The sequence below is a fragment of the Lycium ferocissimum genome, chromosome 12 (assembly GCF_029784015.1).
Source record: "Lycium ferocissimum isolate CSIRO_LF1 chromosome 12, AGI_CSIRO_Lferr_CH_V1, whole genome shotgun sequence".
NCBI classification, from domain to species: domain Eukaryota; kingdom Viridiplantae; phylum Streptophyta; class Magnoliopsida; order Solanales; family Solanaceae; genus Lycium; species Lycium ferocissimum.
The window spans coordinates 43,111,166-43,131,415 of NC_081353.1; the positions used below are offsets into that span (position 1 = coordinate 43,111,166).

Below are 20,250 nucleotides of genomic sequence, written 5' to 3' on the forward strand. Positions count from 1 at the left end.
GTAAGACTAATTTTTAGTTTAGCTCTATGCTAATTCAGTGTTTTAACAGAAGCATGTCTCTTTTTTTCTTATTTTCTTCAGGTGCATTATTAAGAAGTTCATATCACTCTCATTTTCAACGCATCTATTTACGAAAGTAACAAATTTGGACCCGAAAAAAGAGGTTATGAATAATAGCCTGTATGACTGCTATAAACATCTTGCTAAGCAGGCGCATTTTAAGTTTATGTGAAGGTTCATATCATCAGTGGAATCACAAAATCATAGAGAGAATGCACGAGATATAAAGTAACAGTCTAACGAGCATATTTTGACTTCCTTAACAGCATAATTCGCCTTTACAAGACCACGATAAGAAATATTAATTGCTAGGAGGGCAACAGAAATCCATCAATCAGTAACAACCAAGACAAACACGTCACACTCAGTACTCGTCTCCTTCATCACCCCAGTCTTCATCGTCCATTTCAGCACCAACCTCCTCGTAATCCTTTTCCAGAGCAGCAAGGTTGTCACGCCCCGAATCATGGCCTGGGCGAAACACGGCACTTGGTGCCTTACTGCATGTGACCGAGCGAACCACATGGCGTCGAATCATCAGCGAGGCATAACATGAGCGAAATATAATGTGAATGCATGACGAGCCTTTACAAAATGCAATAAGTCATAATACTTAATCAAAATACTTGTTTAAACGTGAGTGCGGAAATAACATGAATGAGCCAAAATGGCTATACGACTCCGAAAGTGTGACATGACATGGCCCGACTTGTCTAGTCTATGAAACCTCTAACATAAGTCCGTCACGGAAAACATACTCGGCTGACAAGGCCCCCAAAGATGCATAGCTAATCATTAAATAAAAGAGTTGACTAAACCCCCGAATGAGATGGGGCTCACCAATAAGTCGATACGAATGCGCGTCCCAGCGGTGCGTACGTGTCGTCCGTAAAACCGCACTGCGCATCGTGAAATGCAGGCCCTCAGGCAAATAAAAGGGGACGTCAACACATTGAATGTACTGGTATGTAAAGCAACTGAAGAAATAACATTGGACATGGAATAACATGATAAGAACTGAAACTGAAAACATGATCATGAACATGAGTACATATACATAAGTATCGTGAGTAGGGAGAGTAGTAAATATAACCGATAACATGGTCTGGTACTTGCATCCTACCAGCAGAACACTCATACCTTGCCAGGGGCATGAGGTTTAATAATATTATGAAAGGATCCAGTCATTATGAGAGATCGTCCGGGACATGGGTGGAGCGATCCTCATCCTACGGTGGCTATGTAGTTTCAGGCTATCTGAAGCTCTCCTCGGTAATTAAAGCAACTCCCAAAAACGTGGACATGTAAAATAAGTGGCACTTGCTACCCATGGTTTTCATGAATATAACTTGCTTGTACATGGATATCATGAATTATAGCTTGCTTGCATGAACTTGTAAAACATGTATAGTATTTTCTTGAAAATAGCATAATATATCATAAACTAGCATGTATGAACCCATGGAACGGGATATACGGGTTTTCATGGATTACTTTATTGTGTATTCTTAATAATCATAAAGAAATATTAAGAACTCAATGATGGAATTATAACAATTCATACATAATATAATCATGGACATGGACCTAGGTTTATGAAAGCAGCATGTAAACCCTAGTTTTCGTTAAGAATAATAATTTATGGATTATGAGGGTGGGGAAGAACAATGATGTTCCCACACGTAGATAGTAACTCTACATACCCCGGTACTCTCCAAACTTGAATTAAAGATTTTAACTTTGAAGAAGATTTCCAAAATCTTGAATTCTTGAACCTCGAGACGTGGTTTTCTTGAAAATCCTAGTTTAGTGAACAATGATTTCTTGCTTAGATTATTAGAGTATATGTTAGAATTGAGTTGGAAGTGGTTTGGATTGACTTACCTTGATGTTTTGGATTGTTGCTAGGGCTTGGAATTGTGAATAATGAAATAAAAGAACTCAAGGCTTGAATTTATACAAAAGTGATAGAAGTTATATGGACATATTATACGGTCCGTATAAAGTTATACGTCCGTATAATATGACCATATTTTATCATGGCTGAAAACCGTAACGTCGATTTGAAGCTTCATGAGTACGTACGAGTTATACGGTCCGTATAAAATTATATGGGCCGTATAACAAGTTCGTATAACATGATCGGAACGGACCGCACTATAATCCTTCAAGAAATGACCATAACTTTTTGTACAGATGTCCCCTTGACCCCTATAATATACCGTTGGAAAGGTATTTCAAAAGGCTACAACTTTCATTTAGGAAGTTTTCACAAATTCCTAACGCAAGTACCCGAAAACAGGCCATAAGTACAGACTATCCTAGACTTAGACGAATTTAGAAGGCCTTAAGAACTTCACTTTTGGTTTGACTTCAAAACGACTGTTTATCACCCGAGTTCATCCCAAATAGATTCGTATAGCTAAAATATCACCTTTATACTAGATTCATACATTTATACCTAATTCAGATTTACGGGATGTTACAAAGGTCCTCACTGCTTCACTGAACTCACCTTCTTCCATACCCTCACCCACGTACCAGTGCACGCTTGGCATACATCAGATCAGACTTGTGATCAATGCGCTAGAAGATCTCTGCTACACTAGTTGAGTTAGAGATCATGCACACATGCAGCTCTTTGCACCTTGGCAAGGTCGCCAACAGTTGGTGGTTGGTAGTTGATACCGCACTTGAATCCAGTAGGGTCACACCTAACCATCATAGAAGAGGGTTCAAAGGCGCTGTTTGTTATCTCTGCAACGGAGAGCTGCTCGTGGTAAGCCTTCTCAGCTGAAATGATTGGAGCACATATAGGAGGAAAGCATAAAATGTACAATTACACACAAAGTAAATAGAGAAGAATAAAGATTTAACGAAGTTCATATGCCAAGCCTAATTATCTTCAAGGGCAGAAGCAAAGACAGTTTTCCACATAAGTCTTGTGGAATGAATACATAAATAGGTAAAGAGTTCATGTGGTTGAGCTACACATAAGTCATAGCCCCAAAAGAAGCTAGAACAAGACCTAATTGGAAATGAAGCGTATTATTGATTGTGTTATAAAAACTCTTATGTCGAGGCCCAAGTTGTCCCCTGGAGGGATATGTGCATCTAAAATGTCTTTCGTACTTTGCGTATTCTTTGCCAATTTGCTCTATATTATTGCCTTCTATTCTTGAGGAAGTGACATATATAACCGCGTGGCGAAAACGCATTATTTGCTTTTTGGGTGGATCTTTCCTGACAGCACCACAAGAAGTCTTTTTACATTGTTCAAAAACACTACAAAATTACATACCAAACGTTCGACATTACCCTTTTTATTCTTCTAATTATTTTTCAAGAGCTATATTTGCATATCTTGAAAAATAAGGATGAAATTTAAATGATAACTTAAGAAAAGGACATGTGCGTAAATCTAACCCATTAATACTTTTGGTTTCAGAAAAGATGACAACCACTTTGTTTAAAAAACTATCCTCATAAGAATATAGAGGTCAATGCATTATTTTCATGTGCACGTCCCCATCATCTTTTCCAGAAATTTCTCGACTAGCTCCTCTATTTTCTCAACCCTGCCTACTATCGTTTCTTTTTTGACCAACGAGTTGAAAATGATATAGTAATAGGTCGGGAAGCTATTGTTTAAATAAAACGATCAATGCAGCATACTGTTAGAAATTAACATCTACAAACTGAACAATCTTTAGTCGGCAGTTGGTACTTAGGAATTAACAATATGAGTTAATTTTAAGTATGATCAGTTAATTTTTAGTTAATTTTAAGTATGATCAGTTAATTTTTACTTTATTGCATCAAAGTTATTAAACTATTTTTTGTAATGAAAAAGTCACACAACTTTACCTAAGTATCATGCAAGTCACTGAATGTTTCTTGTGATAAAAAAGTTACTAAACTTTGTTAAGTATCACAGAAAATCAATAAGAGAAAACAAATAAAACATTTCCACAAATCTATACTCTACTATCCATTGTGAAGATGAGCTCTAATTATTATCTCCCTTGTGGCGTGAGTTCAATCATGTCCAAATTTTACAGTGAATTTGTGTAGACACACACAGAGGCACACAAACACACATATATTATATGTATACTCCCTTGAATTTGTTCCAAATTAAGAGTTACACGCTTTAATTTTATAATCTCCCTATATATTTGTCCAAGGCGAGATTATTTCTTCATAATTAATGCAGGAATTGTTTATTTTAAGAGAATTTTTGTCCTTATTAGACATTTTATTCATATGTTATGAATATACACATTCTATCTTATGTTTCTGTGACAGAAATACTGTATATAAAAGCTAATATATTAATTCCAGCGTCAGTTAGTTAATATAAGTAATACATTGTTTTTGCCATCAGTCAAAGATGATTACAACGCACACGAGATGCCGCATAATAGCTGACTTATGTTTTCACATACAACTTTGTCAAAGATGGTGTGAAGAAACATTTTTTTGAGTAATTAAGTACTTCCTCTTTGACCATGCACTTCTAACTTTGTTAATTCCTTCTCGAACAATGATTTGTTCCAATTATGTACATCACCACTTGTTGGAAGATGATAGTGTTTAATGAATATTTCTGTCATTTGTTTAGTAAAATATCATATGAGACTGAACTACCTAATCATGGACTAGGTAGTTATACACTTATATGGACTACCTAGTTATGGACTCACTTGGGAGTTGGGACTAAGTTTCGTTCCCAAGAAAAAAAAAAAAAAACCTTTTGGTATTTTAAAGCAATTTAAATTTTGCATTCCAAAAATGTCATGACATATTTAAGAACACAGGTTTCAAACGTCTACATGTCTAATCAAACAGATTCTGTAAGGGCCTGTTTGGAAATCCACCCAGGTAATTGGAATTGGGTGTAATTACACAGTTTGGCCTGTTTGTTTGACCAAGTAATTACACAGTTAGGTGGGAATTGGGTGTAATTGACAGGGTATAATTACACTCTCCAATTCTCAATGGGAGGCTGAGAATTGGGTGTAATTACACCCTGTAATTACAGGGTTACTTTTTAGTTTGTTTATTTTTTTATTTTTAATTTATTTTATTTCAATTATTTTAATTTTTTTGATTTTTAATATTTTTTTTATTTCTATTATTTTAATTTCTTTTTTATTTTTACTTTTTTATTATTTTTATTTTTTAAAATGTATTTTTCTTTTTATATTATTTATTTTTCATTTCTTTCTTTTCATTCCCAACCTTTACTTCTTGCGATTCCATGTAATTCGTCGTATTTTTTTATTTTTTTATTTTATTCATTTAGCATAACCGTGTTATTATTCTAATATTTGAAACTACACCTCTTAAAATTGGAAAGAATGAGTTATTAACAAACTTGACATATAACGCGACGTTATTAAAGTAGAATTTCATTGTGAATGGGGTAATAGACTTATATTTTTCCTTTCTTTTGAATTATTTACTTAAGTTACGTTGGAACTTACTTATGTAATGTTAGAATTTGACATAAGAGTATTATGTTGAACTTTTTCTTTTGGATTTTGAATTTAGGTTATATTTTCAATTTTAAGTTATTTGCTTTCACATTGCATGTTGTTTATTTTTCAATTACATTTGATGGATTTTTTGTGTCAAACATTTGAATAATGTTATGGCATTATATTTATTAATATTATTTTTTTGTCAAACATCCAATCCATGACGTTCTCACAAAAAAGTCTTCTTTTAAGTTTTATAATTAATTAAAATTAAATATTAATTTGAAAAATATATATCAATTATTTTTGTTACAAAGATTAGTTACAAATATATGATTATTAATTAATATATTTTCAAGAAACAATGTGTTATTAAATAACTAATTTAATATCATTTATAAAGGCAATATTTTTTAAATATTAATTTTAAATTTTTTATAATTAAAATTTATTTTTAAATTAAACTGATCGTGTAATTACACTGTAATGTAACCAAACAAGACGCTTGTAATTACACCGTAATTACGTTATGATAAACAAAAAGTCGTTGTAATTACACTACCGTGTAATTACTAGGTCGGTAATTACTACCCTAGTAATTACACCAATTCCAATTACCAGGTGGCTTTCCAAACAGGCCCTAAATGAAAAGGAGGCCGTAGTAATTCATTCACACACACATTTCTGATTTAATCATGATTAAGTAATTAATACTTCCACCTCAACTTTTAACTTAATCAAACAGATGTCGGGGCATAACCGGATGAGTTTGTTTTTTCATATGTAATATAATAATCCTCTTGACCAGGATAACAAAGCTACTCAAACGAATATAATACCACAACGTTGTTTGAGGTAGAAAGTATTCTTCATGATGTTCCTCAAGAACCACAATTTCAAATTGTGCACACGATATTGACAACTTTACAGTCTAACCGTCCATCTGACACTAAATTCAACCAACTTGAATTAGTGCTCGTAACAAATCAATTCACATTTTACTTCTTTTGGACTGTATAGTGCAGTGCTTCTTTATTGTCAATTTTTTGGATTAAGTCAAACTTTAGCATCCATTTCAGCGATTAGAAGTATATCAAGACTAATTTGTTTCACCAACACTAGTTTCTTTATCTTATTAAGTTTATTGTATGACTAAGAAGATCCCCCTCTCATGATGCCAACAGTAAAAATCTTTCAAAGCTGAAGCAGTTCTAAGTTTCCCGACATGTCAACAGAATCACAAAAGCAACCACAGGAAATAATATAGAAAATGCACAAGATATAAAGTAAGCAGTCAAACGAACATATTTTGACTTCCATAATGGCACAATTCACTTTAGAAAACCACAAATAGGAAAATAGTAATTGCTAGGAGGGCAATAGAAACCCATCAACCAAACAACACCAAAATAAATACATTACACCGCAATGCAGTGACTCAGTACTCATCTCCTTCATCACCACCTTCTTCATCATCCATTTCAGCACCAACTTCCTCGTAATCCTTTTCCAGAGCAGCAAGGTCCTCACGTGCTTCACTAAACTCACCTTCCTCCATACCCTCACCAACGTACCAGTGCACAAAAGCACGCTTAGCATACATCAGATCAAACTTGTGATCAATGCGTGAGAAGACCTCTGCAACACTAGTTGAGTTAGAAATCATGCACACAGCCCTCTGCACCTTGGCAAGGTCACCTCCTGGAACAACTGTTGGTGGTTGGTAGTTGATACCGCACTTGAAACCAGTAGGACTCCAGTCAACAAATTGGATAGTACGCTTGGTCTTGATAGTGGCCACAGCAGCGTTGACATCCTTTGGCACAACATCACCACGGAACATAAGGCAGCAAGCCATGTACTTGCCATGACGAGGGTCACACTTAACCATCATAGAAGAGGGTTCAAAGGCACTGTTTGTGATCTCAGCAACTGAGAGCTGCTCGTGGTAAGCCTTCTCAGCTGAAATGACTGGGGCGTAAGAGGAAAGCATAAAATGGATTCTGGGGTACGGTACAAGATTAGTCTGGAACTCATTCACATCAACGTTCAAGGCTCCATCAAACCTCAAAGAAGCAGTCAGAGAAGAAATAACCTGCATAGGAAGCGGAAGCACAGAATTTATATACTGTCTACAATTGAAGAAGAATGTAGTATGTAAGACAGTCCAGAACAATATGCTACTCAATTACCTGTGAAATAAGTCGGTTAAGGTTGGTGTAAGTTGGGCGCTCAATGTCCAGTGAGCGCCTGCAGATGTCATAAATGGCCTCATTGTCAAGAAGAATTGCAACATCAGTGTGCTCAAGCAGGGAGTGAGTTGAAAGTACACTGTTGTAAGGCTCCACGACAGATGTTGAGACCTGTGGCGAAGGATAAATTGTGAATCCAAGTTTCGATTTCTTGCCATAGTCTACTGAGAGACGCTCCAGTAGAAGTGACCCAAGACCAGAACCAGTGCCACCACCAACGGCATTAAAAACCAGAAAACCTTGAAGGCCGGTACAGTTGTCTGAAAGCTTCCTAATGCGATCCAAACAAAGATCAACAATTTCTTTCCCAACTGCAAATAGGACACAAAGATGACCATCAGCACACAATTGAGCCGAAAAGAGAAGTAATAATGCAGTAAGGACTAAGGAGTAATTTATACTTGTATAATGGCCACGGGCAAAGTTGTTGGCTGCATCTTCTTTGCCACTGATGAGCTGCTCAGGGTGAAAGAGCTGTCTGTATGCTCCGGTCCTGACTTCATCAATGACAGTAGGCTCAAGATCTACAAAGACAGCACGAGGAACATGCTTTCCTGCTCCAGTTTCACTGAAGAAGGTGTTGAATGCATCATCACCTCCTCCAACAGTCTTATCACCCGGCATCTGGCCATCAGGCTTAGGAAAAGATGAATGACAACATCATCAGCAACGCACGATAAAAAACTGGTTCTTGAAAACCAAAAAAAAAAAGATTGTACAAAACACTAAAGAAATATAGATTGCTTAAATATGCATCCCCCACCGATTTTTGCCTTCAAGATCAGGCTTATGGAGAAATGAAAGACCAAAACCCCAGACACTTGTAGGACAATGTTTTTTAATGTTCCGGCAGAAGAACACATGTTCAACATTATAACACACACAACATACATCATATTTGGAAATGAAGTGCAATAAATGGCCTTAAAATCTTGAAGAGTACACATTTCACCCTAGAACTAATAATCTTTTTTTACATTGAACACCTTGTAATTGAGGATCTTTTAACAATATGATAGAGGATGATATGACATTAGAAGAAAATCAGATGTTGAGCTATTAGTTGAAGCAATAGTGCCAAAATACATTCTGTAAGGGTAGCATGCTATAAAAATTACTTTAAGAAGAAAATGCTTGCTCTTCAAAAGTTCAAGGGACTATCTCACAGTTTTGAAAAAAAATATAACAAACTTTAAAGAAACAGACATATCTAAAGCAAGAACATATCTAAAGCAAGAACTTCCACCATTCTCACAAGAGATTCAAGCACATCTATATATATATCTGCAAACTGTTAGGAAAAATAGATTATAAGATTCAGTTGAACCTACAAAATAGTTGTGAGTGCACAAAGCAATCTACCGCAGCTATCCACTTTGATTTCATTAGATCTGGGAAAACTAAAGATACACAAATGTTGCTAAACCTACCACATACAGACAGAGCTAACAAAATGGAATCACATGCACACACAGTATGCAATTCAAGTGGATCTAGAAGAAAACATATACATACTTTTAATTCCGACCTATTCGGAAAAAACTAGATCTTTAAAAGCTAAATTTTGTTCTGGCAGATCTATGAATATAACGATGTAATAGGCACACTGTTATATTCATAGATCTAATGGAGCAAATATTACTCCCTCCCTCCCAATTTATGTGGCACCTTTCGAATTTCGAGATTGAAACAATTTTTTCTTTGACCATAATTTCTTAATGTCTTTTAAATATTTTGAATTGTCAATTATTCTAACTTATAGTACTTTTTCCGTAGTTTCCAAATATGTAAATTTTATTTCAAAAAACTTAAAGATTCCAAGTCCAAATTCATAGTCAAAATAAAAAGGTTTGACTCTCGAAATCCAAAATTGTGCCAGCTAAATTGAGACAGAAGGAGTAGTTGTTAAGGATCTACCCCTACTTAAACACAACACGTACAGAGATAATAATGGAAAACGCACAAAATATATATACTTTTCATTCAGATGTATTCAGGATAAACCAGCTACATAAAAATTAATGTGTTCAAATTGTTCATACAGTTACCAGCTATGTTGCTCGGACCCTTCACTTTTGCTGCCGCACCCGTGTCCGACACGACACGACACCGACACCGACACCGGATTCGTGTCGGATCTGGTCAAACGACATTGGATACTTTGACCAAATCCATGGACCAATCTGAGAAAAAATTTGAGGCCAAATAGAAAGAAACGGAGAGCTCTTGAAGAGTGGACACTTTTTGTATCTAGAAGAGTTTTAAGTTAATTAAAAATTAATATTTAATTATAAATGAAACATAACTATAAAAAATTATTTTTGTTTTTTATTTCTAGGCATAGATTTAGTTATTTTTCTTATAATTTTGAATTATTTTAGCCGAATCCCCGCACCCGTATCCGCACCTAGATCCATACCCCCGAATCTTAAAATTTAGATTATGCCGAATCCGACCTCTAGATCCGTACCCGTATCCGACACTCGACACCGAGTCCGAGCAACATAGGTTACCAGATGCATAACAAACAATTCAAACAGATCTAAGCAAATATCAATTTCACAATGACAGATTTATCAGCAGCAATATACCTATTTACAAAAAAGAACAATAACGATAAAAAAGTAACGAATCCAAAAAGCGAACACATTTAGCCACATTTCTGTAAGAAATAGATCTACAATACGATAAAATACTTTTCACAGATATCTATCCAGAATCGACTAGATCTATACAAACAAAAATCACATACTCACACACACACACACGCACACAGATATACACTCCCTCTCTCCCAATTAATGTGGCACAGTTCGAATTTCCAGAGTCTAACCTATTACGTAATTTTTACTGTATCTTCAGACAAAGAATTGTTAAGTTTTTTAGATAAAATTTACAAATTTGAAAACTACCTAAAATTTACTATAAGTCACGATAATTGACAATTCAAAATATTTAAAAGATATATGAAAAAATCATGATCAAAGAAAAACTCATTTGAAGCTCGAAATCCGAGAGGTGCCACATAAATTAGGACGGAGGGAGTATATATTAACAACGGCGTCAATTTCTGAACAGCAATGTGTTTATCTTCAAAAAAAAAAAATGCGAAAAATAGCACGCATTTGGACACATTTCTGAACAGTAATGTATTCATCTTCAGAAAATATAAACAAAAGAAGTAGTGAAGATTAAATACGCGACGAGGTATTGTTAGTAACAAAGTGGCCTTGCTGCCACGATCCACAAAGATTCAGCCCTTTGTATCATACAAAAAAAAAAAGTAGTGAAAAATATGTACCTGAATGCCATGTTCAAGACAATAAAGTTCCCAACATGCATTTCCAACCTGAATACCAGCTTGTCCAATGTGGATTGAAATACATTCTCTCATTTTCACACACGTTTTTTTGAATTAATTCAAGTTAATAAGATCTTCGAAAGAAAAAATGGAAAAGGAAACGACGTTTATTAAGACGCCTTTCAGAAAATTATTTCAGATCTAGGGATTCTATTCAAACTGAGGACAGTTTATATAGGAGTGCTAGAAATGTATTTAAGGAAATAATCTAGGGACTGGAGAAAAAAAAAACAAAAAATTTGAGGTTAAATAAACCGTGGTTAGTTATGCCAGTTAAGATATTATTAGTGGACGATGGTTAATTCAATACTACCCTCTTATGGTAATTTTGCATTGCTAAGTTTTACTCCCTCGGTCCCAATTTAATAGACTGCTATTTTACTCTAAAAGTGCTTATTTTTTCGATAAGTGATTATTTTTACAAAGATGAGGTGTTTGGCTAAATTTTTGGAAGAAAATAAGTGCTTCTGGAAAGTAGCAGAAGCAGTTTTTTCAGAATTTAAAAAAAAAAAAAAAAAAAAAAAACCTTTTGCCCAAAAGCACTTTTGAGAAAAATATACTTAGAAACACTTTTTAAAAGCTTGATCAAATATTGATTGCTGCTCAAAGTATTTTTTAAATTAATTGACCAAACACAAACTGCTTTTTTGAAAAACACTTTTCAAAATAAGTTGATTTTAAAAGCTTGACCAAACAGGCTATAAGTGTCTTAGTAGGTGTTTGGCCGTGAAAACCAAATATATTTCACTTTATTTGGAATTCTGAAGTTGGAGTTGAAGTTGAGATTGAAGATGAAGTTGTGTTTGGTTATAGTTTTTTTGCAAAGAATATTTGGTTGTTTGAATGTACTGAAAGTGAGAAAAGTGAATACAGTGTTTTAGGTGAAGTTAGTAGTATTTGGAATTTTTCATGGCCAAACGCTAATTTTCAAATAAAGTGAAAAATAATTGGGAAAAAGTGAGAACTTCTCATGGCCAAACGGTTCATAAGTTTGACTTGGCACAAAATTTAAGTAACAAAAAATGGCTTTTGAATCTTGTTATTCTAAATTAAGGATGTGTGTAATGTACTAAAATGTCCATAATCTTGTGGTTTTAAACTTGCTAGGTAGGATGTTTGAATTGTTAACTTAGTATACATAGAAAGAGACATTTTTTTTTTACTAGAAAGAAAAGTTAGAAATTTAAATTGAGACGGAGAGAGTAATACTTTATTTTGACTTAATACATGATTACCACCCCTAATTAGCATTGAAATACTTCTCAAATCTAACACACCTTTTAACTCAGCAGGACAATCTAGAAATGCCAGAAATGTATCTCCGAAAAAAATCTTGGAACCGGAGAAAAAAAGAAGAAGAAAAATTCTGAGGTGAAATAAACCAAGGTTAGTTATCCACCCAGAAAAAAAAAAAAAGAGTTAGTTAACCGTTGATTTCCCATTTAAGAAAAATAACTGGGGTTATCATTTATATGATCATATTTGGACCAAATTTTCATAGTTTTGCCCTATGCCCCCCCCCCCCCCCCCCCCCACCTAAAACTTATTTTAGGTGACGCATCTATCCAGCCAAGTTTTAGTGATTTGAATTACTTACATAATTTGACCTTCGAATGTTGAAAGATCAACGTTGTCAAACAATACTCAGACGTCTCAACCTACACCAGTTTAATTGGTTCGGTAACCGCACTTGGAAGCTTGAAAATCAACGTTAACAATGATGTTATCAGAAAATGAAGTTACATAAGTTCATTGCACCCGGCATAATTTCCAACTATTGAGGAGTTCTCCCGTATGAAAATCATCTATACTTCGTATTTTTTTTTTTAAAAAAAAAGTGGGTCTTTCACAGACTTGTCATGATTTAAAGCGTTGAACAATGATTCAAAGATAGTAGAGGCAAAGATTCAAAGATAATAGAGACGAGACATAGGAATGTCTGACTAAACTTATAAACTGATCAAACTGGCTTACAAGCATTACAAGAAAATTATATTTGGCAACAATTTTTTTTTGTTGCCATAGATTGATTATTGTTGCAAAAAAGATTTTGCAGAACAAAAAAAAAATATTTTGTTACATGAACTTTTCCCAATCTACGTTATCAGAACAAATAAGAAGAACTTTTTCGTTCGCTAAAAGATTTTGCAACAATAATCAATACTAATAAGAACAAAATTAAATTCTTTCGCAACAAAATTTCCAATACCGTATCATACCCACCCCTACTAGCAACCATTATCTTCGCTCTTCAGATATGGTGACATTACATATATGGGGGGAAGTGTGAGATCTTTACGGATTATAAGAGCTTAAGGTACTTGATGACACAGAAGGCGTTAAACCTTTGCCATAACGGTAATCAAGCGGCTATATGTGCACTTGTGTTGATGTACTATATTATAGGCCCAATATATAATTTTTTTTTTATCGGATGTCCCCGAAGGGACAGGCCGAAATTGTATAATCTAAAGATATTAATTAGCCCTGTTTGTTTCAGTATATTTAGGAAAATTACATACCCTAACATTCATCCTATCTCTATGCATGATATTGAACTTTGAATAGAAACACTCTTATCTTATTTATTTTATTTCTTTAGATGAGCTTATTACTCTATTTTGATTACATACTTGGCGCCACAATATGGAAGGTTTGGTTGGTTGATCCAAAATGCTTTTGGGCTAAAGTTGGATAGTTAATTGCAAGGCTTGGGCCTTTGTACTTTTGATGACTTCTAACAATTAGCCGTTCAATGGTTCGTCCAACCAATGATTTATGGAAAAATTACGGCCAAATACTATTCGGCCATCTATTTTATAAAATATGTGTACAATGTATAGATAGTGTACAATGTATAGATAGTGTATACTTTATACAAAATATACATATACTATACATATAATATACATAGGAAAATTTACATGGCATAGCTAATTCTAAGAGGTATATATGGTTAATAACTACTATTTGTAATAATTACATTTCGTGGCTACATTTTTCATTTCGTAGCTACATTTTCATTTTGTAGCTATATGCAGTTGTATATATGTATTTGGTTTTGAATGAGTTATATGTAGTTGTATTCTGGAGTGTCTTGTATCCTTGCAGTTTTTTTTTTTTTTTTACACTATGTATATTGAGTAAAATAACAATATTGTATTGAAATTTTGTGTATTTAATTTGCTATAATTCATCACTATCAAATTCTGATACAGTCAAAAACATCAAAAAATAAATGGATATGAATGTATTTTTGCTTTGAATGAGTTATATGCAATTGTATTTGAATCATTGTTTTGGGCAACGTCATCGCAATGGCCGAATACATATGTATGTGTATATATATATATATATATATATATATATATATATATATATATATATATGGCTGAATACATATTTTGACCGATTTTATGTGTTGTTTGTTTGATTTATATATATATATATATATGAATGATTTTATGTGTTGTTGGTTTCATTTATATACACATGTATATGTCTGAACACCGTATTCAAATACACATGCCCGCTCCTAAAACTAGTTACGAAATGTAAATACATAAAAGGTAGCTACAGATTGTTAACAACTCTTAACAGGTAATTATTCCTGTAAGTTGCCCATATACATATCCTATACATATAATATACATACCTATATACAACATGTACATCCTAAGTGTATAGGTAGTGTATACTTCGCCCATGTTGGTAAACTAGTTGATCGAAGGGTACATTTACATAGTTTCCCGCTAATCAAATCAAATAATATTTCTTCTTCTCTTTTCTTTTGTAAAACAGGATTGAGGATGTAATTAGGTGTATACAATCACGTTCGGACAATATAAACAAGCCAAAAAACAGCATCACTTGAAAAATATGGTTGCAATATACAAACAATGAGCATCACTTAATCTAGTAGAAACAAATGCTATTACTGAATGGACTTTGTTCTCCACTCATTAAATACCCATATTATGAACTTTGCATTGTACAAATTTGCAAAGTTGACAAACAAATGCAAGTGAACATTTTGAAGCCAGAGTACTCAATATCACAATATCATAAATTTAGATTCTGTAGTCTCGAATTTTACAAAGAATTCAAGCTTTACTTGTAATTGCTCATAAAAATTAAAAAAAAACAATTGCTATTCTATTTTCCCCTTGTTTTTTCCAACAGCAGGTTCTTCTCATAATTACTACATGCATGAGTATGATAAATGATGAATCTCTAACTTATTCACCTCCCCTAAGTCTCGTTAAAAGTGTTAAGTATTCAGAAAAATAAAATTAATGGGAAATGGCTTGCCTAGTGCGGGTTATCTCTCGTGTGTGGTTTGCGAGGTATTGCATAGGAGTGGAATTTACCCTGTGCGCACCCAAAGAATAGTGGCTGTAGTTCCCTTGTCATAAAAAAAAATTGTAAAAAAAAAAAAAGAACGGGAAAATATCCAGTACCAAGATAGCAGTATAACACATCCCTTTCTTTCCACCATCTATCAAAATATATAAGATGAAAAAAAAGTACTAATCTTTTTCAATTAAAAAAAAAAAACTTAATATAATAAATATATGCCTGGCTGATCCTGTTTGCCTTTGTCAACCTAATAAGAAGAAATGAGAGATTTCACAGAGAGAGAACTACACTGTCTTCCCTCTTTCATCTATGAAAACCAAAAAATGACCTTGGATATAGAAAGGAATTTTGATGAGATAATAGTACCTCTTTCTTGACAAACAAAAGGGCAGATTTGCCATTTTACATCGCCTTCTTCCTCGCAGTGCCACGAACATGAGAGGGAAAAACGAGTCTTGATAAAAACTTTTTCCCAATGGCTCTTCAGATCAGAGGTGGATTCAAAATTTTAAGTATACGAGTTTTTGAATTATAGAAAAGACAACTTATGCAATTCTGGCTAAACTTCTACACACATTCAATGAATTTCGTAACACAAATACATATTTTAACCAAACCTACTGGTTCTGTTTGAGTGTGGAACCTAGCTAGAACTCTAGCTCTGCCTCTGCTTCAGACTAGCTAAGCTACAATCTCCAATGATGGTATAGTAGTAACAACATGCAGTTTATTGGGCGAGTTGATTCAATACTAATAATACTTGTGCATGGATAGCAAAGTATCCAAATTATTAATCGAGATGTGAGTAAACTGATCAAATTATCACAATAAATTTGAGTTTAAAAAGGAGGAAAGAATTTAACAAGAAGAGAATAAAGAGATGAAAAAGAAAGGTATTTTTCAAATTTTTCTTGCATTGTCTAGTCTTTAATAAGGAGAAAATTTCCTAAGAGGAGAGTGTTTATTTGATTGGTTTAGATAAAAAAAGTGAAAAGGGGTTAATGGAATTGAGAATTTGGAAGTTGTGTTTTGGCCTTTGGAATTTTGGTAGGCCGGTGAAAGGCCATTTTCAACTTTCCCTTTGTTCCTTCTAGTAAGAGTTTCCCATTTGTCTTTCCATCTTTACCTTTTCCCCTTCTTTTAATTAGTCAATGGTTTTATTTTATTTCCTTTCAAAAGTATTTCTTTGTCTAGATTTACTTGGTAATAGTTCTTTCTTTAATTATAAATTTTGAAATATTTTCTTAAACTTCTCACTTATATAAAAACTCTAAATTATGCATGTATAGTTTGATATAACAGTAGTGTTTGGCTCACTTTGTGACTTGTGCAAGTGCACTTCAATGACCCCGTCAAATTTAGTAATTCTATAAAGTCTTTTGTCTTTTATATTTGAACTCGGATCTCTTGTGATTTTTATGTACTTATTGACTTTGGCGCCAAAAAAAAAAAAAAAAAAAAAAAAAACTTGAAGTACTGTTTCTATAGTTTATAAATACATGTACAATTTTATTTGAAAAATAAAAAAGTCTATTATATCTGGTTATTTGCTGAAAATTAGATACTTTTGACATTAGTATTTTGAATTCGTAATTTTTCAGAACGATCAAGTATTAGAAGAGGGAGGGAGTCACCGACAGGATTTCTTACATTCGACTAGGGTTTCATAAGAGCAATTTGTCTTATTATGCTGATTAAAAAGTCAAAGACATTAACCTAAGCTGCAAATATTTGTCTAAATATTTAATTAATTTTCCTATTGTAATATAGTGCTAGTGGTAGTGGTAGTGCTAGAAAAAAGTGCCAGTTATAAATGTCCAAACGTTAATCTTGCAAGTTTGTCCCTCCATGAACTCATCACTCTCTTGTCGTCTTATACTTTTTGGATCTTCTTAGTTTGAAATTTCACTCACTAAAGTCAACAGCTTTCTTTTCATTATTAGCCTGATGAATACTTTTTCATAGTTTTAACATTTGTTTTGTAAAAAAAATATTATAAACAAATAAAAAGAAATATCTTTAGATTCTTTTAATATTTTTTAAATATTTCCTCTCCGCTGAAAGCATTTAACGCCCGCGAATTAATAAATAAATTGTAAATAATTTCCCCAGTAGACTAGTACTAATATACTACTCCATCCATTTCAATTTATGTGAACACATTTGACTGGGCACGATATTTAAAAAAGAGTGAAGACTTTTGAAACTTGTGGTTCAAAATAAGTCTTGAATATTTATGTGGCTGTAAATCATTTCATAAAGTGAATTTGTTTTCAAATTAGGAAAGAGGTCATTCATTTTGGCATGGACTAAAAAGGAAATAGGTTCACATAAATTGAACCAGAGGGAGTACAATATATGGGTGGACCCAGGGGCGGATCCACCCTTTAGGGTGGGGGTGGCATGACACCCCCCTAGATTGATAACTTTTTTATATACCTATGTTGCTATTTGCTTAAACTAGGTTAAATATTTGATCCTGCCACCCGTAGTCGCAAATTAGACAAATGTGTCATGGCTGGTAGACACAAGTTTGAATCTATCTTGAACATTTTTGACTCCCGTTTTTCTTTGTGCTTTTTAGTTCCTTTGTACCAGTAATTCCCTTTTTGCGGCTCTCCCAATTTTCTATTTATCTTTTTGTTATTTATATTGTCTTTCCTCTATTTTATTATTTTATCTGTGATCTCTAGCGAGAACACACAAATAGAAACTTCAAAATTCCTTAAATTAAGCATTTTTCTTAATCTCAAATATGTGAGTATTTAAATCGAAAAACTTGGGTCTCAATAGGAATTTTGGATTGAGATCAAAATTCACTTTATTTTTATTTTTTATAATTTCTTTTGTTTATTACTCCTTCCATCCATGTTTACTTGTCTATATTTGACTTGGGGCACTCTTAATAAGTAATAAATAAAATGAGAAATGAATTGAAGTACTTAATAATAAGGGTAAAATAGGTATAAAATGGTAAATTATGTATTGGTTTTTCAAACTATACAACTTACAAGTAAAAGTGGACATATATTTTTAGTATAGTGGACGAATAAAAATGGACGGAGGGAGTGTATTATAAAAAATTGTGTTTTTTCTATAATTGTTAAATTCAATTTAAATCACTTTACTACTTAAATTGTGATGGAAATTTCACAAGCATTGCTTAGAAAAAACATGAAATTTATGATTTATTTTTGAGAACTTGTAGTTTATCTAATTCTACATTTACTTATGGGGTGTAATTACCTATTGAAGAGTTTTTCTATTATTTTTCTTATTTTAATTGGTGTAATTCCCTTATTGAAGATGTCATTTTACTTGTGCAAGTTCATTTTTTAATATACATAAAAGATGCAAATCTCTTGGTGAAAATGTTGATTTTACCTTGTTGTTAATGAGTGTGATTCCTTATTTAAGATGTTAATTATGTTCTTTTCTTGATTTTTGAGATGTAATTTTCATATTTGCAAATAAAAAAAGGCCTATTAAGTTGACCCGAATAAACTAAAAAAAGGTGAATCCGACCCAACACGTTCCTAACAAGACGTACATTGAAGAAAATTATGACACCCGACACCTTCAAATCTTAAATCCGCCTCTGAATGGACCTATATCTGACAAAAATATTTCAAACAAACACTTCATACAGAAATTGAAAGATCGAGCTGGCAGACTCGATTTTTTCAAAATCTTAAGACACATGCCACCGTAAGGGGGAAACAGCTTTCATATAGAAACTGTGTTAGCTTTAAAAATATTGTAAACACTAACTAAATTTCAATAGATTTGCAGCTGTTTTTCATACAATTATTGAGGGTTCATGATATTTTAACAGAAAAGAGCAGTAAAAGGAAGTGGTTAATCGTTCAAACATCAGTGGATCGACCCCCAAGGAAAATATTTCCTATGGAGTATTGACTTATATCCATTCCTAACACACTGAAAGCAAATTAATATATTAATTTAAAAACTGTATTAATTAAATAAAAGAATTAAACCACATTAATTAAAGAAAATAACTAAGCAACCAGACACACTGAATATGAAAAAGCAATAGATGGGCATGACCTGTGTATAGTTTTGCATTTATTGCCCTTAAAAGTAACATGGCAGTGAAGCACGATATTATAATTGACTTAATACTGAGTTTTTTTATTCATTAGTGACCTAAGAAACATTTCCTTTTCAAGTCGAACGTGCTCCAAATTGACAAGAACCTATTTTTTTCTTCCTATTGTAAAAAGAACAAAAAAAAAGTAGTTGTTGTGAACTAGCAGTGGCATACCATCAAGGACGTATGGCGAATGATTAATATTTCTACATCTTTAATTAAAGATTTCAAATTCAAGCATTAGAATGTATAATTGTTACTTATCTTTGGACCAGCTAAATAGTCTGTTCTAAATTTAGCCACGGTGGAGGATCCATTTATGAATAGGTCAAATTACATTTAGCACCTTGAAAAGATGCCAATATAGAAGATGAAAATAATCTATTCGAGTTTATGCTAAAATTTGCATTATTTTCTTTTCATTAGCTAATTTGTAATATCAGTCTGAAACCTCCCTTTTCTATTTTCTTTTATGTTCTTTGGTTACTGAAATTGATATGCAATCTGCTTGTAAGTTCCTTTTATTAACCAATACAAAGCTTAGTTTGTTACACATTCACCTTCATGTTCAAAATTTTAGCCAACAACTAAGGAAGCTTACTCAAAATTCAACACCATGGTAAT

At 33.1% G+C, this 20,250-nt stretch overlaps 1 protein-coding gene and 1 pseudogene across 1 annotated transcript; both read right to left on the bottom strand.

The window, feature by feature from the left end:
• Positions 1-424: 424 nt before the first annotated feature.
• On the bottom strand, positions 425-2,891 carry LOC132041178 (tubulin alpha-1 chain-like; annotated as a pseudogene).
• A 3,934-nt stretch (positions 2,892-6,825) lies between these two features.
• Positions 6,826-11,310, bottom strand: LOC132041117 (tubulin alpha-2 chain). The gene is made up of 4 exons (XM_059431910.1): positions 11,097-11,310; positions 8,197-8,431; positions 7,736-8,106; positions 6,826-7,638 (listed from the first exon to the last, which is right to left on the bottom strand). The coding sequence occupies exons 1-4, from the start codon at positions 11,187-11,189 to the stop codon at positions 6,982-6,984; spliced, it is 1,356 nt and encodes a 451-aa protein (XP_059287893.1). The 5' UTR covers positions 11,190-11,310; the 3' UTR covers positions 6,826-6,981.
• Between the last annotated feature and the right edge of the window lie 8,940 nt (positions 11,311-20,250).

What these genes read in the sequence shown, in the direction of transcription:
- LOC132041117 (XM_059431910.1), bottom strand. Translation starts at nt 11,189, where the DNA reads ATGAGAGAATGTATTTCAATCCACATTGGACAAGCTGGTATTCAGGTT. An exon ending in GTCTTGAACATGGCATTCAG is followed by an intron (nt 8,432 to 11,096) that starts GTACATATTTTT and finishes TCTTTTCCTAAG; the next exon opens with CCTGATGGCCAGATGCCGGG. An exon ending in TTAACCGACTTATTTCACAG is followed by an intron (nt 7,639 to 7,735) that starts GTAATTGAGTAG and finishes CTTCCTATGCAG; the next exon opens with GTTATTTCTTCTCTGACTGC.